The sequence below is a fragment of the Camelus dromedarius genome, chromosome 1 (assembly GCF_036321535.1).
Source record: "Camelus dromedarius isolate mCamDro1 chromosome 1, mCamDro1.pat, whole genome shotgun sequence".
NCBI lineage: Eukaryota > Metazoa > Chordata > Mammalia > Artiodactyla > Camelidae > Camelus > Camelus dromedarius.
The window spans coordinates 121,993,470-122,018,665 of record NC_087436.1 but is presented as its reverse complement, the minus strand read 5'-3'; the positions used below and the strand labels follow the sequence as shown (position 1 = coordinate 122,018,665).

At 58.1% G+C, this 25,196-nt stretch overlaps 1 protein-coding gene across 5 annotated transcripts in view; it reads right to left on the bottom strand.

The window, feature by feature from the left end:
* ZFYVE28 (zinc finger FYVE-type containing 28) overlaps positions 1–25,196 on the bottom strand; it is an 87,426-nt gene that overhangs the window by 24,108 nt on the left and 38,122 nt on the right. For 3 of the 5 annotated variants that reach the window (XR_010382171.1, XM_031438805.2, XM_064488736.1), the window contains exons 2-8: positions 24,895–25,035; positions 22,375–22,512; positions 20,878–21,080; positions 19,547–19,636; positions 17,554–17,643; positions 13,300–13,401; positions 6,678–7,970 (exon numbers count right to left, since the gene is read on the bottom strand). Coding sequence is in view for 3 of the 5 variants with exons in the window: in XM_031438805.2 (XP_031294665.2) it covers positions 6,678–7,970; positions 13,300–13,401; positions 17,554–17,643; positions 19,547–19,636; positions 20,878–21,080; positions 22,375–22,512; positions 24,895–25,035 (2,057 nt within the window). In the remaining 2 variants the exon portion in view is untranslated. Of the gene's footprint in view, positions 1–6,677; positions 7,971–13,299; positions 13,402–14,016; positions 14,075–17,553; positions 17,644–19,546; positions 19,637–20,877; positions 21,081–22,374; positions 22,513–24,894; positions 25,036–25,196 lie in introns of those variants that run through there. The other 2 variants (XR_010382182.1, XM_064488737.1) reach the window with 2 other exon arrangements.

The following is a 25,196-nucleotide window of genomic DNA, read 5'->3' as shown; positions in this document are numbered from 1 at the left end:
CCCAAGAACCCAGCCCAGCCCCCTGACCCAGGCTGGCACTTGGTACTTGACTGTCTCAGCCCACGTGAGCCCGCACAGCCCCGTGACCTGTGAACAGCTGACGTGATGACAGTCACTATGTCTAATCTGCCTTTCAGGAGTCTAATTAATTCCAAGTTCTCTATTTTTAAATCACTCAATCACTCTTGTCTTTCCTCCCAGGGGCATGTTGTGGTGGGAGACATCGGTGCTATGTCTGTGGCAGGGACACCTGCCATGGGGACGCTGGCTGCAGCAGCCAGGCCTGTGCCTGGTACCTGGCCCCAGAGCGGCTCTGGCAGAAACAGCAGTGAAGTGCATGCCCCAATGGGGAGGAAACTGGGTGCTAGTGGGTTACACAGCCGCCAGAGAGAGGTCAGGGTTAGACCAAGCCCCACCCTGTCACCCTCTCCCGAAGGTGGTCCCCCATGGAGCCCCAGACATGGGGCAGATAGGAACGGACAAGGGCCCCTCTGAGTCTCGGCTGGCTGAGTGGTCAGTTGGTGGGGGCATGCTTTGGCTCACATCCCCTTACCCTCGAGGGGGCCAGCTCAGGATGGCCCCCCAGCACTCCCAGCCCTGACAGCCAGCACCAGAGGCCATGGTGGTTGATCACGAGCTGGAAAAGGAAGCATGTCCTTCCAGACCCTGGAGGCTGGTGGGCAGGGTGGCCCTGGGGCACCAGTGAGGCCCCACTCAGGGCAGGGGCTGCCCCGGGACATCGAGCAGCCAGCCCTTGACTCAACCGGCTGGAGGGAAAGTTGGTTCAGTGATGCGTGGACAGAGCAGGTCAGGAGTGCAGCCCGTTGCCACTGGGAAGGCTTCCAAGTGACAGAGGACTTCCCTCTCACCAGATGCTTGAGGAAGCTCAGGCGAGCTACGTCCTGCCCCTCCCCAAGCTGCAGGCACCCCATGGTGCAGCCTGGAGGAACCCCAGCAGGATCTCAGACAGCTCCCTCCAAACAGGGAAGAAAAGCGGCCGTGGGGGCCCAGGGGAGCTGGAGCCTCACTCCGGGGAACACGGTGCAGTCTGCTCTCTGCAGCCACAGCCGCTCAGGGCTGGATCCCGGGCATTCCCGGGCCCGGGGTCCCGACCCGGGCAAAGGGCAGAGGAGCCACAGCAAGGAGGAAGGTGCTCCCTGGAGGAGGAGCCAGGTGGGCAAGAAGCCAAGTCAGGGGAAAGCAGAGGCTAGAGACATGGGACAGGATCCCGCTGCACTGTCTGGAACTACCCCGTCCAGTTTTCACAGTGCCCGTGGGCAGTAAGGAAGTGGACGTGAGACCAGGAGCAGTGAGACCCAGTGACATGACGGGGAGGTGAGGTCAGGCCTGACAACAGAGTAACAGGGACCCGGTGAGGAACAGCCTTGCGCAGCAGCAGTGATGACAGTGAGCAATGAGGACAGGTGACAACGGTGAGGGAGGCGTGCAGTAAAAACCACCCCAAGGAAGTAGCATGTGGGCACAGCACAGGCCCCCGAGTTAGGGCAGACGCTCGGAAGCCCATGCCCAGGATAGCCCTTCCAGATTCCTATCATTCTCCCCAAAACAATAGCCAGGGAGGTCCACTGAGCACATGAGGGGGAGGCAGGGACACCCCTAGCCAGACTCCCAAATGCAGCCGCAGAGCTGAGAACGCAGGGCAGGCCAGGCCTTCTGGGAGGCACACGAGGTGATGGTTTCTAAGGCGGCCCCAGCCAGAGCCTGGGGCAAGCCCGCCGGAGTCAGGATGGCGTCAGCCCCCGACCGCCTTGCTCCCTCTGATGGGTGGAGACAGTCTCACAGGGCAAGGCGGCCTGGACCCCTGAAAACGGGCTCATACCTCACTACGCAGCAGGGGGATGCAGCATTAACGGGGAAAGGCAACCTTGGGACACCAGCTTGAGGCCCAGGGAACAGCCCCTGGGCTTGGGGTGAGGAGGGACAGAGCCACAAACCAACCGGAGGAAAAGGGAAAGCAGAGAACCCAAATTCCACAAAACAAAATTAAAGACACCCACCAATCAAAAGGCATCAATAAATAAAACCAAAGGGCAAATAACAAACTGGGAAAAGCTACCTGCAACCGACACTCCAGACAGAAGGGACGTTTCCACGTCAGTGAGAAAGACACGAAAACCCCACCAGAAAACAGAGAAAGGACGGGAAGAGCCACCTTACGGAAGGACGCAGGCAGCAGACGTGGCGGGCAGCGCCCCGGGACATCCCTCATCGGAGAAACGCAAACCGCACAGCCAATTCCACTTGCCTCTCAGGTCAGGGCAGCCAGAGCTGGGGTGGGGGGCCCCGCTGAGGAAGACGGGGTGACTCCACTCCTAAGGGTGGGCTCCAAAAAATCATCCAAGAGGCAGATATGGAACCGTAAGGGCGAGGGAACACATGGCTAATCGGACATGGAAAAAGTGTGGAAAAGGGAAAAGGTAGAACAAATGAGCGTACGTCCTCAGGACAGACAGAAGTCTACGGGAGTTGTGTTTTTAATGGATTTTGCGGATAAATGATCCAAAAATAACATTCAGTGAGAAAAACTGTAAAACTGCTCATGGGACTTGGAATGGTTTTGCTTTCTTTCTCTCTTTTTCATTTTTCTGTGAGCTTCTGCAGTGGACGGGCCACAACTATAACTAAAGGAAAGAGTCCGTGTTATTTTTTCAAGCAAGCGGAAGGTTGGACACACCCTTTAGTAAAATGTCCACAGAAAGGACGAAGCTGACCTGAGACAGGGCGAGTTTCCGTCTCCTGGACAAGAGAGCAATTCAGGGGCCTCGAGAGTGTGGAAGTTTCTGATGATGAGGTGAGTCCAGACGGTGAACAGCACGCTTCTAAAAGATGCCAACTTTCCCCCAAAAAAGATTAATCTTCGAGCATTGAAAAGGTAAGAAAGAAGGCGATAAAAAGAAAAGAGCTGAAGGACACTTGGTTCTGGAACATTCTGCCCAGGACTCTGCCGGGGTGACATGTCCCCACCTTGGGCAACAGTATTGCTGGAACAGCCTGTGTGCAGCGGGCTGACGGCAGGGTCTGGCAGAGTCGCGGTGGGCGGGGAGGCGCTTCTCCCGGCTGGGCCCTTGCTCCGGGCCCCACCTCCTGCCCTGTGTCTGTCCTTCCGGCAGCCCTGGCCCTCACCTGCAGGCGGTACGATGCTCAAGTGGGAGATTCGGCTCTGGGTGTCCTCAGGGACCTTGGCCCCACAAGCAGATCCTTAGTCACAACTCCCTGCATGGTGCCCAGCCCGATGGTGACACAGAGGTCTGAGCTGCACCTGCCTGACTCACACTTCTGGCCAGAAATTCACGAGCGCAGGGCCACACCTGCAAGTCACTCCTCCATGCAGCACATTGCAGGCGCCACAGGGGCCCCTGATGGACAGGCAGGCCTCATGGTCAAATCAGGACGACAGCTCTTCACAACCGAGTGATGACCAAGTGCACTGCCACAGAGCAGATGGGCTCTTGCTTGGGCAGAAGGTCAAGGGCGACACCAGCCCTCCCAGGCACTTGGAGCCAAGGGGAGCACCAGCCTCTCCTGGGCTCCGGCTCTTCCTCCGCCAAAGGGAAGGCGGCCACCTGCACCTGACACCGGCCCGGCTGTTTCCGCAGGAAAAGCCGCCAGAGGTGCTGCCAAGACCGCCAACCAATGCCAGGAATCGTGCCATCTGAGTTCTGGGGAACTTTCCGCCTGTGTAAGGCTGGTCTTCGTGTCTGTTTCAATCATATGGCTTTGTCCCCTCTGTGTTCATGTTCGATCACACTCCAAGAGGTCGGGCCACCTCTGCCTTCTTTCTGGGTGTGTCTCTGGCACCTTGCTCAGCACCCGGGAACCCGCATGTACTGTGAATGAATGAATGAATGAACGAACGAACAGGGCTCCTGATACACGTGCTGCCAGCGGAGGGGACAGGCGCCATCTGCTGACCTATTCCCAGCTGCTCCTGGTGCAGTACTGGGCCCCAGACGCCGCTGTCCACGGTCCTGGCCCGAAGGCATGGCTGCCCTGATCACCCGGCCAAGTGCCACATCCTTCCTTCCTCAGACCCTCAGCGCTTCCTGGAGACCACCTTCCTGGAGGTTGGGAGTGTCTCCCAAGGCCTCCGGGTGTGGCCTGAGGGCCCTTTCCTCTTCTCAGCTCAGCTCAGCGTTTGTGTTAAGCCAGAGGAGGCCTGGGCAGCTGCTGACATGATGTGAACAAGCAGTGTCCACGGGGGGGGCGTGTCGGGAAAGCAGGAGGCGATTCCAGACAAAGTAGGGAGGTGTCCCCCGGCTGTCACCTGGACAAAGAGCGAGAAGGGGGGACAGGTCAAAAACCGGAAAAATGCACGTAACCTGTCAGAGAATTTGTGATGGCCTCATATCAGCCTTGCAGAAAGATGATTCACTTACCAGTCACCTCTGGGCCGCTGGGTCAGAAGTCCTGAGGAAGAAAGCCGCCCCTTAGAACTTGTTCCACTGCACTTGGCTGATGCCACTCGGCTTGCACCTAGAACAACGGCCTCGTCGAGAACGGCCGTTCGTGGCGGCGCTGTCTGCCAAGGCAGGACTGGAAACAGCCCCGAGGCCAGCGGCAGGGCCTGACTGCACAGCGGTCCAGCCACACAGTGGGCTCCCATGCGGCCAAAAGTGACAATGGGGGCATCTGTAGAAACTACGTGGACAGGCCTTCAGGCTGAAGTCAGGAAAGCGAGGCAGAGAAGAGAGTCTGCAGGATGAGCCCCCTGCCGGGGACGGGAGGGAGCACGCGTCGGGGGGGTCCACACAGGGACGGGAGGGAGCACACGTGGGGGGGGTCCACACGGACGGGAGGGAGCACGCGTCGGGGGGGTCCACACAGGGAACGGGAGGGAGCACGTGTCGGGGGGGGTCCACACAGGGACGGGAGGGAGCACACGTCAGGGGGGTCCACACTCTTGCTTCTATTTTTAAAACTGAAGGATAAACTGGAAGCAACTTGAAAACTGTCACTCTAGGGGAGGGGGGTTTGGGGGGAAGGGACAGATTTCTCCGGGTGCATCTTGTTTTGCACGTTTTGCTGGGAACCACGCAAACATTTCACATAATTATAAAAATAAATGCAAATGGCAATCTCTATACATCTTATGCCAAATGGAACAAATTAACCTACTGTGGGCAAAATCTGGGGCACGACCCACAGAGAGAATGGTTTGAAGTGAGTTGGAAGCAGTCGCTTGGCTGTATACTCCAGTGGGACACGTCCAAAGGTCAAAAGAGTCCAAAGGTAAAAGAGCTGTTGAAACAATCTTAGACAACAAGTGCCATGAGGGTGTGCAGCACCTGGAAGCCTGCGCATGACCAGGGAGAGAAAACCACGGGGGAGCAGACAGCTCCCCAGAAAAGTGCACACAGAGGCACCGTGTGATGCGCCAGTCCCACTCCCAGACAGACCCCCAAGGGATGGAAAACCCATGACCACACAGAAACTTGTACAGATGTGAGCAGATGTGCACAGCGGCACTCCCATGATGACGGAAAGTGGAAACCACGCACACGCTCATCAGCCCATGCGCAAAACGGGGTCCCTCCACACCGTGGACTCTTACTCAGCCAGCACCTGATAGACGTGGGTGAGCCCTGAAAACGTGATGCTCAGCGAAAGAAGCCAGACACAAAGCGTCCCACAGCGAGAGACCCTGTTTGTCGGAAATGTCCAGCGCAGGCAAGTCCAAGGAGCCAGAAAGCAGATTAGCGGTTCCAGGGGCTAGGGAGTGACTCCAGGTCCCACCCAGGAAAGGCTGCGCAGGGCCTCAGAGCTCAGCAGGTGAAGGGCAGCCCCGACACCCACGGGGCCCCAGCCAGCCTCCTACACACGCTGCCCGGAGGACCTGGCCGGGGAGCAGGCAGCGGCTACACAGCCTTGTGGATCCCAGAGACCCCTTCCCCCAGGTGTGGAGCCCCCTTCCCCAGCCCCACCCTGCTGACTACCCCTCTGCCCAGCTCCCATGGCTCCGGCAGGGGCCCTGTCCAGCCTCCAGGTGGAGCCCCTCCCCTCCCCAACCTCCCACGTCCTGCCGGACACAGCTGAAGCCAGGATGGGAGCCTGCAGGCGGGGTTGGGTGAGAGGACAGGACAACACCCGCGTGCGTCCCCAAGGCTGGGCCCCGCCCCCTTTCCTGATGTCCAGGACAGGGGCACGTGGGGGTGCTGGGTCGATGCTGGTTGAATCTGCTTCACCCAGGGTGAGCCCAGGGCATGGGGAGCAGGGAAGGAAGAGCAGCCCTGAGTCTGAGACGCGGAGATGCCGGGGTCCCGCAGAGCCCCCGCCCGCCCTGCCTGCTACGCTGCCTTGGCAGGGAGAAGAGGGCGTCGCCTGGCTGCGCTGCCCGGGAAGCTGCCTGAGTGGCTCTCGGGCTCCCACCAGGGCCCCCAGGGTGGCACGCCCAGGGCTGAGGGTCTGTGCAGCTGACTGCGGCCCACGTGAGCAGCCACGCGGGTCAGGTGGGCGCCATGGCCCAGTCCACACACGCCGTCACACTATGGTGGCGAGAGGGAGTGAACCGAGGGCTGGGCACCATGCCCACCCACCTGAAATGTGCCCGCAATGCCAGAAACAGGGCGGCAGGGCCCCTGGGGACACCTCTCCATTGGAAGCGGCAACTGGGCCCAGGAGGCCTGACAAGCTGCAGACGAGAGGAGGACTCCTCTTACCTGGAGCCCGGCAGGTGCTGGGGCTCCTCCTCGGCTGCCCCTCCCAGTCGACTCTCCTCCCCAGGCACCGAGGGCCGCAGGCACTCAGCCTCGTTCTGCTGCTCGTCACCATCGCCCGCTCCGGGCAGCCGGTCTGCTGCGTCCACATGGGGCTCTGAGGGGTGTGCCAGGCACTTGTTGGAAGTAGGGGCTTTGGGATCCTGCCTGTTAGGGGCGTCTTCTGATGGCAGGGGGGCTGGGGTGCCCGTGGGCAAGGCCTCTGGGGCAGGCCGGGCCTCCAACAGCCCCGCAGCCGAGTCCTTGGCACTGGCCTTGGCCAAGCCGACGTAGGAGGAGCTGATGACGCTGCCTGAGCTGCCCTTGCCCCGCAGGCTCTCGGCCGCGTCCTCCCTGCTGCCCCCGCAGCCCCCGCAGCACACGCAGGAATTCAGGAGGCAGGTGGTGGCCGTGGTGCTGAGTTTGTGGGAGCCAGCCTCCGTCCCCTCGGCCCTGGGCTCTGAGGGGGAGACGCTCTTTCCAGGGGCTTCTGAGTTGGCAGGGACAGAGTCCGAGGAGGTGGATGACTTGGGATTGAAGATGACCGTGGCCGAGAGCTTCATGCCCCCTGTCCGGTGGGCGATCAGCTCGGCCGTCTCGGCCTCATCCACACTCACCTCCCAGCTATCCAGGTGCGGCTGGGAGTCCAGGCAGCTGCAGAGGTTGGGGCCCACTGCCCACGTTCTGTCACCCTCGATGTTGTCGCTCAGGTCCCCCTCCGCAGCAGCGGGCTTGCTGCCCCCCAGCTCTTTGCTCCCTCCGGCCTGCCCTCTCTGCTGGGGGTCAGCCCTGGCACTGCCCGCCCACCCAGATGGGCTGCCCGGGGCCTCTGCCGCCCCTTCCACGTCGTCCATGAAGAACACCCTCCCCTCCTCCTCGTCGCTGCCCGGCGGCCGCGCGCCGCCCGGGGACGCCTGCCCGCAGGGGCTGCCCGCGGCGCCTGGCCCATGTGCAGGGGACTGGCCGGCACTGGGCGGGGAGAGGAGGGAGGACATCTCGTCCCCGGCCTTGTGCACCATGCGGCTGAGCTGCTCCAGCTCCTGGTCATCGTATTGCATGGAGCAGGCCAGATCCGCCTCTGCGTTTTTGGCCTTGGCTGAGAGTGGCTCCTCCGGGGCCAGGGGCGCGGGGAAGGTGGGCGCCAGGGCAGGGGGCACCTGGGTTTCTGCCCTGATGGGGAACTCCACGTCTTGAGAAATGCAGAGGTTCCGTTCCAGCGTGTGAAGCTCCTCCTCTGTCAGGGTCTGCAGCAAATCCCTACACGGGTCAAGACAGAAAACAAGACTGTAGGTCCCAAAGGCCACACAAGACCCCCCACAGTGGGCTCGGCCCCAGGTGAGAAGCAACAAGGCATCCAGCGCTTGCAGTGTGATTAACCTCACTCAGCACCTGCTTCGTCCATTACAGAAAGAGGCGTGTCCCTAGGGGTCCCCGGGCCACGCGTGGGGTCGGGAAGACAGCAGATTGGGGTGGCTGACTGTGATTCTAGGATGGGCTCTTGCTACAAATGAGATCCTAAAACCTCTTTTTTCCTTTCCTTTAAATGGAGGCACCGGGGATTGAACGCAGGACGCCGTGCGTGCTAAGAAGCATGTACTCTGCCACTGAGCTATTTTCCTTTTCCTTTTTCTTTCTTTTTTGAGATTCTGAAACCTCTTGCTGAAAACAGGAAAAACCCTGATTCTTAGGGATTTGATGATTGCAGTAATAAAAAGTTTTAGGAGTGAAAAAAATACATGTTAGTTTACATACAGATTTCCATCCTTTGGTCCAACAAATATTAGCGGGCACTGTCTGTGCCAGGCACTGGCTGATACACAGGAAGAGGGCAGGTGTGGCCCCTGCCCGTGGGGGTCACATAAGAAGATGCAGATGATAAACAGATATTTATGAGTGAAGACTAAATGACAGTAGTGGCAATGGCAGCAAAGGACAGTGCCTGCCGGAAGGAAGGCACAGCAGGGCGCCCAGCTTAGTCTGGAGACTTCCTGGAGGAGGGGGCATTGAGCCAGATGTCCGAGATGGAGTGAATTTAATGACAAGGACTGGGATGAGCCTAAAGCAGGTCCTCTAGGCCGATGCACACTGTTCCCTGCTGGGAAAAGCTCAGGCTGGCCTGAGGACTGAGTGCCCGGTTAAATGCTCCCGCACAGCCATGACCCTCCACACGCTGAGCACACCCACGCAGACACGACCAGATGGAGAAACAGAGCGCTGACCCGGGTCCCAGGCACCCTCTCGTCCCTTTGTGGTCACCCCGCCACCGCAACCACCCTGACTATCTCTAGATGGACGGGAATTTGCAATCTGTGCTCTTTTGAGGCATGTGGTTTGCCAATATCATAGTCGTGGAGTTGCCAAAGGAAACATTGGACATCCAGTTCCACTAGAATAACAAACAGCAAATGCGCTTAAGTGCACAAATCCTTTTTAGAGTAAGTGCTGACACTCACACGGTATTACCGTTTATCTGAAATCCAAATTTAATTGCACATTCTGCTGTTTTGCTCTGTTAGCTCCGGCAACCCTGTCTGGTGAGATTCACGGTAGCTGTAGATCATTCAGTCTCACGGTGGAAACACACCCAATTTATCTCTGAATCCTTTCTCTGCCTGATGGGCCCTGGCTGCCGGGACCACAGCTGTGAGCACCTCTCCTGGGGAACGTGGGTGTGTATCTGCAAGTGCACATGCTGAGTGTCGGCGAGAGGCGTGTCCCCACTGAGAGCCCCAGTGTTCGCTGACAGTTCTGCCTCTCTGCGCCGGGTGGGCACTTGGTCTTTTCCACGTCGCCCCTTCCTGTGTGTGTGCAGGGGCACTCGCTGTGGTTTGACATGGCTTTGGCCTGCTTGCTCAGGGAGTCCGCACCGGCTCCTATGCTCACTGGCCCTGGCAGAGCATCTCTGCGAGGTGCTGGTTCAAGACTTCTGCCCACTTTTTTTGTTGCGTTATCTGCCTTTCTCTTGCAGATGGGTAGGAGTTCTGTATACACTTTGGATTTGAGCTGTCAGTTGGATGTGGTCTCCAATCCTGTGGCTTGCCTTTTCACGCTCCTCACTGTGTCTTGTGACAAACTAAAGCTTTTCATTTTAACAAAGTTCAAGGCGTCACATTTTTTCCTTACGGTTCGTGCTTTTGTCCCTGTTTAAGAAACCTCTGCCTACGCCAAGGTCATAAGGATGCACTCGACCTTTCCCTCTGAAAGTGCTGGTTCACTTCGCACATTCGTGTCTGCAATCTGTCTAGAACTGGTGTTTTCTATGACTGTGTTAAGGATCCAGACACATTTTCCCCTCATATGGATACTTTTTGATTCAGCCATTCATTGAGAAAACCAACCACTCTCCGCTGTTCTGTATTTTCACCTTTGCTGTGAGTCAGGGAAGCGCGTGTGCGACGGTCTGCTTCCAGACCCCCAGTCTGCTGGATGCTCAGCGCTCACCTCTGCCAGTGCGACTGCGGCTTTATGACAGGAAGCGTGTCCAGCAGTGTCCGCTGTGTATGAAGCACACTCAGAGAAGCGCGCACACACGTTCACCAGTTTGGCCACACCAGCCTTGCTCGTGACAGCCACCCCGAGGCCGTCGAGCGTAGAACAGATCAGTAACATCCTCCTGTGTCCTTCTGCTTCAGCGATCTTCTCCTTGGCTCATCCAGGTCCGTGGTGTTTCTACATGAGTTTTAGACTTAGTTTGTCAATTCCAGGAGAAAGAAAGAAAAGAAGCCTCCTGGGATTTTGACTGAGGCTGCTTTGAATTCACAGGTTCTCAGATTAATGAGAATAGCTGGTGTCTTTTCAATTTTCAGCTCTACACTCCCTGAAGATGGAATAGCTATTTATGTAGGTCTTTAAATTTTTATGTCAAAAACACTTTGTAACTTTCAGCGGAGGTCTTCGACACCCTCAGGTCTATGCGTTAGTAACTGACGCTTACTGACATCATTACAGACGATATTTAAATCTTTCACTTGATAAAATACATATAACATAAAACTGACGGACTTAGCTATTTTTAAGTGACAGTTCAGTGGTATTAAATACATTCACATTGCTGTGCAGACATCACCACCATCCCTCCCTGTAACTCTCTCATCTTCTAAGACTAACACTTTGAACCCCTTAAACAGTAACTCCCAGCCTCTCCTCCCTCCAGCCCCGGCAACCACCGTTGTGCCTTCTGCGCCTGTGGCTCTGAAGACTCCAGGGGCCTCGTGCAACTGGAATCATACATTATTTGTCTCTTTGTGACCAGCTTGTTTCACTTAGCACGTCCTCAAAGCCCACCCATGTCATAGCAGGTGTCAGAATCTCCTTCCTTTTTAAGGCTGGGTAATATGCATTGCATGGATGGTCCATGCTTTGCCTGCCCATTCACCTGCCATGGTGATGTCCATGTCTCACAGCTACTGTGAATGACGTTGCTATGAATGTGGGTTACAAGTATCTCTTCAAGGTACTGCCTTCAGTTCTTTTGGGTATAAACCCAGAAGGGGGATTTCTAGATCACCTGGCAGTTCTGTTTTCAATTTTTTGAGGAACCCCCATACTGCTTTCCACAGCAGCCTGCACCATTTTCCATCCTCACCAACAGTGCACGAAAGTGCCAACTTCCCCACGTCCTCTCCACACTTGCTGTTTCCATTTCTCTGACAGCACCACCCTCACGGGCGTGAGGGGCTATCTCGCTATGGTTTGATTTGCACTTCCCTGACCGTGATGTTGAGCATCTTTTCGTGTACCTGTTGGCCATTTGTACATCTTCTCTGGAGAAATGTCTGTTCAAGTTCTTTGCCCATTTGAATCAGATTCTTTTAGTTGCTGAGTATTAGGAGCTCTCTCTATATTCTAGATATTAATTCCTTATCATATACATGACATGCAAATATTTTCTCCCATTCTATGCATTGCCTTCTTACTCTTGTTGATACTGCCTTTTGATGCACAGAATTCTGAAATTTTCACAAAGTCCAATTTGTCTGATTCTTATTCTGTTACCTGTGACTTTGGTGTTGTGTCCAAGAAACCACTGCCGAAAGCAATGTCATAAATCTTTTGTCCCATGTTTTCTTGTAAGAGTTTTGTAGTTTTAGCTCTTACATTTAGGTCCCCGATTCTTTTGTGAGTTGATTTTCTTACATGATGTTAGATAAGGGCCCAGCTTCACGTGTGTGCACACGTGTGTCATCTTTTATCAGATTAAGGAAACTCCCTTCTATCTCTAATTTGCTAAGAGATGTTTTCATCATAAAATAGGTGTTACATTTTTCAAACTCTTTTTCTGTAACTTTCAAAATGATTTGGTTTTTCTTCCTTTTTAAGAAATTAATACAGCAAAATACTGAGTTTAGTTTCAAATGCTAAACTACACCACGTATAACGGAAGCCGCACGAGACACGGCAGCGGCTGTTCAGCGCCGTCCAGGTTCACTTATGCCCACACCAGGTGCTTAAGTCTCTCCCGAACTCCCACATTTCCACCTCAGACTTTTCCCCTCTGTTGGAAGAACTCCAATTAGTTGTGTTTTTTTTTTTAATGTGTGGGCTGCTGCTAACAAATTTTCTTCAGCTTTCTGAATAGTTTTCTGAAGAATTGTGTTTCTGAATAATTCATTATTTCACCTTCATTTCTGAAGGATTTTTGGTGGTTATAACTATTCTCAGGAGCAGCATTTAAAATACAGATCATTTCGTTGCCTTTTGGCCTCCGTGGCTTTTGAGAAGACAGTCGTCAACCCTACATTCTTTTCAAAGTAACATGTTCCTCCCCTCGGCTGGGTCTAGGATTCTTTTCTTCCTTTTCAGCAACTTCACTGTGATACACCTGTCGCGTTTTGTGTTCATCTTGTTTGTAGTTTTCTTGTGCCTCCCGAATCTGTGGGCAAAGTTTTTTTCTTCAATTTTGGACGATTCTTGGCCATTAGTCCTCTGAATAATATTTCTACTCGTTTCCTCTACTCCTTCCTCCTGATTCCAGTTGTGGACGTTAGACTTTTCGGAATGTCACATAGGTCTCTTGCTCTGGGCTCTTCCCTAGCCTGTGTTCCCAGCGCCTTGGTCCTCCCTAAGCCACCCTGGTTTCACGGCGTCTCCTGTAAGATGGGCCATGTCCGTCTGGCAGGGCCACAGAGAAGTTTCTGTGAGAAACTGTGAAGAGGGCCCAGTGTCCGGGCCACCAGCCAGGGCGGCTGCCATCTCGTGACTGCCCGTCGGTGTGAAGGTCTTACTGCCTCCAGCCAAGAGCAAAGAACCTGTCCCGTGGGGAAGGAGAGATGTGGGGGTTAAAGGGAGCTCCAGACAGTACAGACCAAAGACAGAGACCAAGGTTCCAGCAGCGCTGACGTGAACAGAAGAAACTCTAGGGCTGTTGGTGAACAAAAGTCAAGAATTAGCTTCACACAGAAGCCAGAGGTTTCCCACTCTCCAGAGCTCCGCCCTGAGGAACCACCCTGCTCTTGAGGTATCCGGTGAAGGCAGAGCAAGACCGGCTTTGTCCAGCGAGGTCACTGCCGCCCCACAGGACTAGGTGTAACCCCCGACCCCGTGCCCCAGAAGGAAGGGGGCTCAGGGGCAAACGCCGCCCCCCCACCTGATTTTCCGCAGCAACATGTGGAAAGGCCGGAACAGCTCAGACATATCCTCTGCCTTGCGGTCCAGGTTCAGGGGTCCGTCTGCGTAGACCACGAGGCCACTGCATTCAAGACACAAATCCAGCCTATTGTCAGGCCCTGCGGCTGCGTGGCCAGCCCAGACCACACCCCGGACACTGCGCTCAGCTCCCGCACATGCTTCCCCTCTGAGATCAAACCTTAAATAAGTTTAGAAAAAAAGCAATGAAAATTATTACCCAGATCTTTCCCCTCATTTGAAGTTGACTAGCTTATGTTCATTTGAGGGATCATAAAATAACTGTAAAAACAGATCTGCACACTTCACTGCTATAATCAGATAAAACCATTGTAAAGACTTGTTACTAACATCCACCTCCTTGAAAATGAAAAACCTGGATTTGCGTTTGACACAAATTTAACACAAATGCAAAGGTTTGTGAGAACTGGACCTGAAACCATCTACTCCAAAAGGGAAACAGGACTTGGCGGGGAGGGGCGAGGTCCTGCCCAGGGACTGAGGGCAGCCCTGCCTGGCCCTCCCACCAGTGTGGAGCCCTGAGCCCAGGGCCTGTGGGTCGGGGTCCGGTGGGAACGCTGCACAGACAGGGTGAGACTCTCCAGAGCGTGCTCTGAAGGCTGCCCTCCAGCCTCCCATGGGCTCCCAGAGCCTGACCTCCCTTGCCCTGTCTACATACCTGAAGTCCAGTGCCGCCCTGAGGTCTGGACAGGTCAGTCTGGGATGCACTTTCTGCTCTAAGTGGTGCAGAGCAGGGTTCAGAAAAGGTGGCCCAGCTTCCCAAGGGGGTAGCCAGTGTAGACAGAGACAAGCAGAGACGCGGGCTGAGCCCCACCAGCAGAGCCTAGACGCGGGGAGGTGCGATGGTGCTGTGGAGGGGGTAGCAACCAGGCTGCGTGGGGTCCCTGAGGACATGACTGGTCCACCCTGAGGGGCCAGTCAGGTAAGGGCTGGGAAGTAAGCACGGGGTCTAGAGATGTCATTTTGTTTCTTTGTTCCTTTAAACAAACTGTCTTAAGATAAACCCTTAAAAGTAAAACTAGCTTGTCAGTTTGAACCTCATGGAGACTCACTTCCCCGCTGTGTCCCCAGTGTCCCCGCCAGCTGCAGGGACATGAGGGCTGTGCTGGGCGGAGGGCCAGGGCACAGGGGTGCAGGGAGTGGGGCCCAGGGCTCAGGGCTGCAGAGCTCCCAGGCTGCCTGTGGACTCCTGCATGGCCAAGGCCTGACCTCCTCCTGGCCTCCAGCTCCACACGGCCCTCTCCCCACTCCTGCCAATTCCTCAGGCCTCAGTTTACCACTGCAGACAGGCCTCCCACAATGGCCACAGAACCCAGCATTTTCTGTTTTGTTTTGTCATAAGGCAAAAAGTGGGCTCCGATGTCAGCCTGTGGGCTGTGGTGGGTTCTGCCACCTCAGGCCTCTTGTAGCCTCAGTGTCCCCACCCAAGCTGGTAAATGTCACATGGTCGCTTCATTAATATTTTATTACCAGGCCGGAGGGGTGGGGGTCCTGGAGGCAGTGCGGGAGGGGTTGGAGCAGAGGCTCTGCCCTCACCTACCCCTACTGAGTGCTCCCTGAGTGTCACCTGAGGGTCCCAGGACACCCACATCACAAAGACAGCATCCTGCAAGGGTGCTGCCCCAGGAACGTGGCTGGAGGGCCCTCATTTCCACACAAGCGCCTGGGGCCTCCCGTTCTCACTCCAGCTGTGGAGCTGCCTTGGCCCCTCTGCACACACTGCCCGCTGCCCAAGCATCCACTGCCTGCTGGGCTCCCACCTCTGCTGCCAGAGTTCTACTCTGGGGCCCTGGGGAGCCTCTCCGCCGTGCCTCCAGTTCCTGTCCACCCCTGCCTGTATGCCGGTGTCCAGAACACTCCATGGCAACTGCCTGTCTTACCTGCCTTACGCCTCCCCTTTGGGCACCACAGTGCCCCTGGGGACAGGCCCAGGGAGGCGCTCAGTGCATGCTGGCTGAGTGAACACAGGAAGGGGTGAGTCCGGGGGCCTTTGCCTGCCCAGCCCAGGGCACAGAGTGGCTTCTGTGGACGACGAGGAACAAGACTGGGAGCTGTTGGTGGCGGGACTGTGGGTCCTGCAGGGACCTGGTGAGCAGCCCTGAAGGGGGCTGCTGTCTCCAGAACCAGCTGCTTACAAGCCAGCTCTCCCCTCTCCTTCTGGAAGGAGAGGGAGTTGTGGTTAAGCCTGGCACTCCTCAGATCCTCAGACCCACAGCCCGGCTCCAAGGTGGAACTGACTGGCCTCTCTGATGGCTGCCATGAAGCCCTTCCCGACTCTGGGCTCCCACCATGCAGCCGACCCCACCGTGCCTGCTCCCCCCAACTTCAACTTCAAACCCAGCCTCCCTTCCCTGTGACTCAGAGCTTCCCCTCATGCCCCGGGGGGTCCCTCAGCTCTGCTTCCAGGCCCCTCTGCAGCCTGAGCCAGAGAGGCCCCCATGCAGTGCCCTCAGGAGGGGCCACACGGGACAAAGCTGCTGCCCCCAGGCCCTCCCTGCTCTCCCAGGACAAGGGTCCAAGTTCGGATGTCAGAGGGCAACGTGAGGCCAGCAGACAGCGCAGCGACCCCGCTCAGGGAGCCAGCTCGGTGAGAAGGGCGAGGCTGAGAGCAGGCCCTGAGGCCGCCCAGGCTCGGGCCACCGGCACTGGGGAGGCCGATAAAAGAGCCGAACACACACAAGGGACTCAAGTATGAGAACCCAGAAGCACGGCGCTGGGCTGTTTGACACCCTCATCTTTATCTTAGCACAGGCGTGCTGCCAAAAGTCTCTGGGCCTCTCCTGAGGCTTAGAATAGGCTCTCTCTACGATGACGTAAACTGTTGAGAGGTTCCGGAAAGGCCGCCATGGCTGAGCGCCCTCCCAAGACCACGGTCAAGACTTCCCAGACGGAAGGCAGCTCTGGGGGCCCAGTGAGGCCAGGAGAGTGAGGTGGCGGGGGGAGTGGTGCTATCCGGGTCCCCAAGCCCAAGAGCAGCCACAGGCGTGGTGGGGGGCCGACCCTGCGTGTCCAGAGGGGCCATTCAGGCTTCTCGGAAATCCTGGGAACGGGCAGCCCCCACCCCTCCTGCCCTTCTTCACCCAAGTCCTTTCTGTGTTTCACAAGCATTTAAATCTCTGGAGTCTCAGGGCGGTGCAAGACGCTTCTGACCAGGCCCAGGGTGGTCCCCCTGCTCACTCCCCCACTCCTCCTGCACACACCTTGTCCACGTGCAGCCCCTCTGTCCAGAAGCTGGCCCCGTCCCGCTGCACAGCCACAGCCTCCACCATTCCTGCTGCAGCACCCCCGCTTCCCAAGGGAAGCACTCACCCTCAGTGAGCTCCCTTGGGGCAGCTGCACCTGAACCCACCCTGGCCCCCATGGCCACCCCAGGTTCTCCAGGCCAGTTCACTGCCGTTCACACCTGCAATCGGCCCCTGCCCCCCGCTCTCTGCCCAGCTCCACACCTGCACACCCGCTGCCCCTGCGGCCCATGCTCACCAGCCCCACCCTCCCCACCTGGCCGGGGGGAAGGTGCCATCTGTCTGGGAGTCAGGGCATGGCTGAGCAGCAGTGGACGAAGCCCAACCCTTGGGCTCCGACCTTGGCTCATTCAGCACGTGCCCATGCCCTCCCTCAGTGTGTCTGAGACTGGACCTCACGTGCTGCCCCGACCTCTTTGAGGCCAAAGACCCAGAGGCCCAGACTGGAGCTCTGCTGCTCTCACCAGACACTCCCACGCCCATTAGCCAGATCGGCTGCACCCTACCTGCCCTTCACGCAGTCTTCACCTCCCAGCCGGCCCACAGATTAGCCAGATAAGCCCATCACATCGTCCAGCAGACCAGGGGCACCGCACCCTCTTGTTCCTACAAAGCCGGCTCCCGCAGCCCCGCTGGGTCGCCCTCTTCCCCGCCTGGAGCCCTGGGCCCTCCCCCAGGGCTGCTGAGCGCACCTCTCCGGCACCAGGTGTTGGGTGTTTGGCTGTCTTGTGCCATGTAACCTGGGGGAGCCCTCCCTCAGTGGGGGCAAAGGGGAGACACTCAGAACACCCGGCTCCTCATTCACTGGGACGACAGCAGGACTGCCCGGTGGCTGCCCTGGGGTGGCTAAGCAGTCGCCTGTCGGAGGGTGTAAATGCCACTTCCCACCACCCGGCCCTGATGGTCCTGCCAGGTTTCTGCAGAATGAAAGTCCAGGCAGGAGGGACACTCACCACACGATGGCCAGACGGGGGATGGTGAACATCAGCGCCGGCTCATAGTCGTCAATCATGTCCTGGGTCAGGTACCCGAAGTCCAGGGCCCTGGCCAAGGCAGGAAAGAGAAGGGGCGGCCCATGGTCAGCATGGGTCGGGGAAGCAGCCACTAACCATCACCCGTGTCTGTGCTCAGCGACTGGCTAGAGGGGCCAGGCGCACAGGGTGCCGCGGTGGGACGCCCCCCCACCACCGTCTTTCCCCTCCTGCCGCACTGCTGGATGGAAGGAGCAGGGGAGTGGGTCGAGTGGTGCTCACTGTGGGGCTGGTGAGGGCACAAAGTAGGTAAAGCTAATTCAGTCCTGGGTTTAAACAGGAAATGGAAGCAGCCTGAGTGCCAGGAATAAAGAGGAACAGAAACATCGCCCCAAACAACCTCACACTTCCCCAAGAAACTGGCATTGCTCTCCTGGATTTAGCCTCATGCCCAGGCACTTGCAGACGGCTTTCTCTGCCTCCACAAGCAGGCGCTGCTGGCCTCGTGATGTTCAAAATAAAAAGCGTTTCCTGTCACCTCATATTTTGACAACTGGCAATGCCTCTAAACACATCACAGTGAATAATCTGTCTTTAAAATCAACGAGCTAATGATGTGATATTGAGCCATCTTAAAACTTACCTAATACCAAGCACTAGTCAAATATGAGAAACATTTTAGCTTAAATCTTAGTCTCAAAGCCCATTCAGAAAATCTGATTTCAAATTACCATGCAAGGCATGAGGGGAATAGTTCTGATTCACCCTGAAAACCAGGCTCCCCAGACTGGGAGTCAGGAAGGCCTCCACCCAGGCCTGTGGAGGAGAGGAAATGAGAAGTGGGGAGGTGAGGGAGGTGAGGAGGTGAGAAGGTGAGGAGGTGAGGGAGGTGAGGAGGTGAGGGAGGTGAGGAGGTGAGGGAGGTGAGAAGGTGAGGAGGTGAGAAGGTGAGGGAGGTGAGGAGGTGAGAAGGTGAGGGAGGTGAGGAGGTGAGAAGGTGAGGGAGGTGAGGAGGTGAGAAGGTGAGGAGGTGAGGGAGGTGAGGAGGTGAGGGAGGTGAGGAGGTGAGAAGGTGAGGGAGGTGAGGAGGTGAGAAGGTGAGGAGGTGAGGGAGGTGAGGTGAGGGAGATGAGGGAGGTGAGGAGATGAGGAGGTGAGGGAGGTGAGAAGGTGAGAAGGTGAGGGAGGTGAGGATGTGAGGAGGTGAGGAGGTTTGAAGGTGACGGAGGTGAGGAGGTGAGAAGGTGAGGGAGGTGAGGAGGTGAGGTGAGGAGGTGAGGGAGGTGAGGGAGGTGAGGGAGGTGAGGAAGTGAGGGAGGTGAGGATGTGAGGAGGTGAGGAGGTGAGAAGGTGAGGAGGTGAGGGAGGTGAGGAGGTGAGGGAGGTGAGGAGATGAGAAGGTGAGGAGGTGAGGGAGGTGAGGAGGTGAGGGAGGTGAGGAGGTGGGGAGGTGAGGAGGTGAGGGAGGTGAGGATGTGAGAATGTGAGGTGGTGAGGAGGTGAGAAGGTGAGGAGGTGAGGGAGGTGAGGGAGGTGAGGATGTGAGGGAGGTGAGGGAGGTGAGGATGTGAGAATGTGAGGTGGTGAGGAGGTGAGAAGGTGAGGAGGTGAGGGAGGTGAGGGAGGTGAGGGAGGTGAGGGAGGTGAGGGAGGTGAGGAGGTGAGGGAGGTCAGGAAGTCAGGCGTTCAGGAGGACCGGAGACCAGCTCCTGCTGGTTGAGCCTTGAGCCCTCCTCCACTGAGGGAGATCCACCTGCAGGAGCTGCCTTCAGGGCCCAGAGAAAAGGGACCCTGGGGCTGAGGACGAGAGGGCAGATGTGAGAGGAGGCCTCGGGTTCTGCCCACAGCTGGGGAGGCGGCCTGGAACATGGACGTGGTGCAGGAAGGAGGCAGGTGACCACTGGACCAGGCTGCCCAGCTCAGGCCCTGCCCCTGCCCCTGCCCCAGGGCCCCGCCGGTGCCCTGGTGGCCTCACCTCTCCACCGTCTCGCAGAACAGCACGATGACCTCCTGCTGCACGTAGTACTCCCTGGGGGACTTCACGGGCACCATGGCTGACACGTAGCTGCAAACGGTGGAGGTGAGTGAGCGCCGCCCCAGGACGGAGGGCTCTCAAGTGAAAGCCGAGTGAGACCGCTGGCTGCAGGTGGCCCGTCTCAGCAGCTGCCTAAACCCACGCCCCCAGCACCGCTGTTCATATTTTAAGCCAAAGCTCATCCCAGGGTCAGGCCCCGTCCGGAGCTTCCTTGGACACCCCCCCCCCCCGCCCTGCCTGGCCTGGAACTGCCGCTGTCCCCACACTGAGTGAGCACGTGCGTGCAGGGCGTGCAGGGCGGGTGAATGGCGGGGGCGGGGGAGGGGTGGGAGGGTAACTGAGTGGTCTGACCATTCCCCAGGTGAGAATATTTTTTCTTTCCTTCTAAATCACCAACTCTAGTCTTTCTTGTTAGGAAAGCTCACTTGGAAAAATCTGGAGCAGAGAAAAGGAGGCAGAAAGGTTTAAGCCTGTTTGTGGGCAGCCCCACTTCCTAGAGATCCGCCTGTGACATCGTGCCTGATTCCTCCTGCGGTCCACGGGGTACAAGCTGGCCACATTTTATTAGCCAGTTCCGCCATGGACGGGCTTTGGGGTCCTGCTCTTTCTTGTCTTCGCATCTGTGGACACCGTGCAGGCCCCACTCCACAGTCAGGGACCCTCCAGTCTGGAGGCCCTGTGAGCAGGGAGGGATGGGTGAGCCCCACGGAGCTCGGTGGGGGTGGCGGAGGGGTGCCATGCGATCTGGCAGATTCCTAAGCTGGAGAGGTGTCCCCACCCTCACCCCCTGGAGCTGGGGGGGGGCCCCAGGCCCCAGAGCAGTGGCCACCTCATCTTTGTCACACTGTGTCCCAGGTCCGAGCACAGAGTAACGTGCTGGGGGTTGTGGAGCAAGCCCGACAGGCTGGTGCAGACACGGCTCTAAGGCAGAGATGGAGGTCAGGGCGGAGGTCAGAGGTGGTCCGAGGGCTGCGGATGACTTTCACCTGCAGGGACCTCCTGGGGCTTTAGCGTTGGGGTGCGCCAGGAGCAGGGTGGTGGGGGCAGAACTGGGGTCTCCTTTACCCCTGGGTCTCCTCTGCCTGTCTCCCCGCTGCCTGTCCCCCCCACATCGTGCCCCCCAGGGGTTAACCCCACCCTCTGAGGGCCCCAGAACCAGCCTGGTGCCTCCCCCTGCGGAGTTTCCCAGCTAGAGACAGCACAGACCCGCGGAGCAGCCCGCACCCGTGACGTAAAGGCCGCGACCCCCACGGCTGCGAACCCCGGGTCACCTCAGCTCGAACTCGGCGAACAGCACGTCGAAGTGCCTCAGCGCCTCCCGCATCTTCTCCGTGTACGTGTTGAGGTCCCGCAGCGCCTGGTCGCGGAGGGCGCCCCGCACGTCCTCCAGGCTGCGGGTCAGCTCCTTGGCCAGCGGGCGCATGGCCATGCTCTCCAGCTCGCGGTTCATGATGATGGAGCCGGCGGCCAGGCACTGCGGGAGGCAGAGCGCGGGTCAGGGAGGCCCGGGGCCGGCGGCCACCCCGCGGCTGCACCGCCCACGAGTGGAGTTCCAGAACTCTCCATGGGCCAACACTGAGAAAGCCGCCCCCACTGTCCCCTGAGAAACTGTGGTCACCCTCAGGACAGGAGAGCAGAACAGTGGCCTGAGGCTCGTCCCTGAGACCCTCCCTGGCCTCCCTCCCAGGGGCTCCTGGCCTCACATCTCTGGCTCCTGCTCTGGGGCACCTGCTCCCTCCCGGCTTCTATTAGAGGCACAGAGAGGGAGGCCCTGGGGGTTGGGGGATCCATGCAGGGGCCACCCGGCCATGTGACTCCTGTCTCCTCCCCACCAGCTTGCAGACGTGCAGTTCTGGCCATCCTCCAGGCACGCAGCACACAGGGCTGACCAGGGCTCCCCGGGGCCTCAGACCTTCCTAGGGATTGGATGCCTCGTGTCCATAAAGCCCCCCTGCATCATCTCAGGATCCCACAGCTGCCCCTGCCCCCAGGACCCACTCTACAGAGGTAAAAACTGAGGCTGGGGGGTGAGACACCACCCCCCAACTAGAGCCACAGTGAGGACACCACAACCAGGTGGTTTGGAGGAGCCAGGTGGGGAGGGTGGACACGGGGATGGGATGAAATGGGGGAACATGTGGGCACAAGGGCCACGCAGTGTCTGGTAAGATGGGGGTGTTCCAGGATTCACCGAGAGCTGAGGCAGGCAGGATGGGGGAGGACAGAGGAGGCATGGGCGTCAGACTACGAGCCTCATGCCCCTAATGTCCCGAGAGCATGGCCAAGGGGGGACGTCTAGGTATCCCATGGGAAACTGCGGGCGTACCTCTCACTCCTCAAGCTCCTCCTTGGGAGGTGAAGCTCAAGGTCTGGGGGTTATCATGAGTAGGGACCCAGGTGCAGCTCCCCCGGCCCCCGCACGGGGATAAACAGTCCTGTGGGTGGGGCAGGGGGCGCACTGCTCTCAATATTAGTGTTACTGCCATGAAGAACGGCTCTCAGGCCCTAGGTGTCTGGGGACCTGAGACCCTCATAGAAATCACATGTGAAACCTCATGTCTATATTTGCTTGTGTAGTTTCGGGGGAGAAGGCTCTTGCCTCCCCGCCCCTGCGACCCTAACAGGCTCAGCGGCATCTGCAGCCCCTGCAGATGGAGGCCCTGGAGGAGACACGGGGCCTGCACTACAGGTGCACACGGGTGAGCTCCACAGGGGAACGCTGGGCGACGCCCACGCCGTGACCCCAGCCCTGGGCGGCCGCCCACTACCTCGGCGCCAAACCACAGCTGGCCGGCCAGGTTGTCGTGCCGGATCTCCTCGGGGAACTTGACACAGAAATCCCGTGGGGCGCGGTCCTGGGGGATGCACACGTCCATGATCTGGTTAATGATGTTTAACACGTTGTCCTGAAACAGAAGCGGGAAGTGCGCTAAGACGCAGCTGCAGCAGGTGGCTGGCAGGCACTGCTCGGAAACAGGAGCCGTGCACGCCAAGATGATGAGGGACGCGGTCGCACATGCGGGCCTGCTCTACAACTGCTATGAGAAGCTCGAGCATCCAGAAGTATCTGAATACAGAGCAAAACCCTTGCCTCACCTTCCCCAAGGCCAGGTACCTGGAGCACCTGCCACAAGGGTGGGGGGCACTTCCCACGCCACCACGTCACTATGCAGACAGTGCGTCGCCCGCTGTACTGGCTCTATCTTCCCCTGCTGACCCGCACCTGGGACCCCTGCAGCCTCGGCCACCGTGACCGCCCCAAACCTCTCTCTGAACACCTGTGCACAAGTTTCTTAAGACAGAGCGAGGTGGACAGACACACAGACAGCTGATTTTCACTGCCGATGGACAGCGTTGCTTGGATTAACGTAAGCCTGGGTCATCCTGGGTGTGGTCACAACACAGTCAAGACATGCTGTCGGGACGGACACCGCTGCAGACGGCAGGCAAGACCAGGCTTCCCAGACCCGTTTCACGGCACCACTCCTCGCCCAAACTCGGCCTGTTCTTTAAACATCTGCTCTTTGTTCAGCAGAATTACAAGAACATTGAAAGTTTAGTTTTTTCTTTAATTTTTTTAATTAATTAATCTCTCTAATTTCTTTATCTCCAAAGATGAATACACATTCATCACAGGGAAACTGGAAACCTGGGGAAGCAGAGGAGGAGGGGGAGGATGTCCTTGGAACAGCGGCTGCAGGTGGCAAGTGTCCAGTCAGTTCTGGTCCCCTGTGGCCTGCTTCCAATCAGAGCTGAGATCATCTGTGTGCATAATTGTGTATTTGTTGGGACGTGTTATTACAGCTTTTCACAAATCTAACTTGTGACGGTAGCTTCGTGGGATTCCAGCACACGGACCGTCCTACTAGCTCGCTGCTTCCTCTTCTGCTGGACATTTACGGTATTGCGACTTCTTCAGCACGATAAATAACGCAGTCACCCTTGTGGTGCACGATGCTCTGAATTTTGGGTTAGTCCCTCAGAATCCACTCGTTTCTGGAAGCAGCATTACAAAGCCGAAAATAAACTGCATTTATAGGCTCTGATTACATTCTGCCCAACTGCTGTCCAGAACAACGGCGCTGACCGACACGCTCAGTCCGTGGCTTTGCGTCTCAGAGCCCTCCTTTCCGCCGTCCGAGGCTTGAGCTTCACTCTTCTCAGGAAGTAGCCGTGAAAAACCACTGTGGCCGGGAGCATGACATTCTAACACAAGAAGTCGAGGGGCTAAACTCTGAAGGAAACTCAGCTCCCCAAGGAAAATGTTCCCTCGCCCACGTCCAGCCCCAGGGCAGTCTTCCTTTCTGAGACCCACCCTGCCCAGGCTGCCCCAGCACCCAGCTGAGTTTCACCCTACTTGGCCAGGCCGTGTGACGTGCACTTACAGTACCCAGTGGGCGGGCATGAGCGGCTTGGGAGCAAACAGAGCCCCTTGCAGGGAGCCCTGCGCTGTGGAGGGGGGGGGGGGGGGCGGTGCAGGAGCTGGGGGCAGAGAGGCCACCTCGCTGCAAGCGGCCAGCGTGCCCAGGCGCAGGAGGACAGTCTCTGGTGGCCCAGCAGCCAGGAGAGCCGCCCGGCCCTCCAGTCCCTGGGTCCCCCTGAGAGATGGGAATGTGCCCCTCCTGCCCCCAAAGGATTCTGTACGAACCTGAGTCTGAGTCCCTCGAGGCTTAAAGCGCAGGGTGGGACATTTGCCACCCCAGACCCTGTCTGCTCTGTGATCTGGGAAGCACACCCCCGCCCCCACATCCCCGGGAGGAGAGGCTCTAGCCAGACTCGTGGGCACAGTACACCGAGAAGGTTCCGGAACTTGGTGAATGACCCTGATCATCACTCAACAAAAGCTGCTTCTCGCCACGTGCCCTGGTATGGGTAGAGCCTCCCAGATGTTTGGTGAACCGGGAGAGTGTTTTCCGCAGGGCATCCGGGACCTGCACGTCCTGCAGCAGGAGGTCGCCGTGCCGAGAGGCAGCGGAGCAGTAGTCCCGCCACCCTGCGAGCTCTGAGGTGGCCCCGCAGGCCCAGCCCCTTCCCAGTGCTGGCTGAGGCCCTGCTGGCCCCTCGTAACCACCTCCCACTCGACTCCACTGTCTACTCTCCAAGGGTGTCCTGTGAACTGGCGCCTTCTAACCCACTTTTTCCCCACGCTGTCCTGCTCGGGACCGCCCCTCCTGTGGCTCTGGTTTCCAGCACCTGGCCCAGGGCCCCTCCCGAGACGTCCCCCGGGGTGCAGCAGGTGACCGCACCCCGGGGTGCCCCGGCCCGGCCCCTCCATCACCGCTGCTCACCTGGCAGGAGCGGAACTGGCTGACGAGCAGCGTGCAGCGCTGGGGGTCCTTCCGCCCGTCCAGACTGTCCAGCTCGGCGGCCACCTGGCTCAGCTCCTCGTCCGCATGGTAGAACTGGGCCAGCAGCTGCGGGTCCGACCGCTGCGGGGAGGCAGGGGAAGTGAGTGGCCATCCCAGGTGAGGCCTTGTCCCCAGCGATGGGTGGGGGACCCTGTCACCCCGTCGGCTCCCCTGAGGCCCCCTGAGGCCGCCTGGGGCTGTGGGGTACTGAGGAGAGCATCTCTGGGGGGAAGCCTGACACA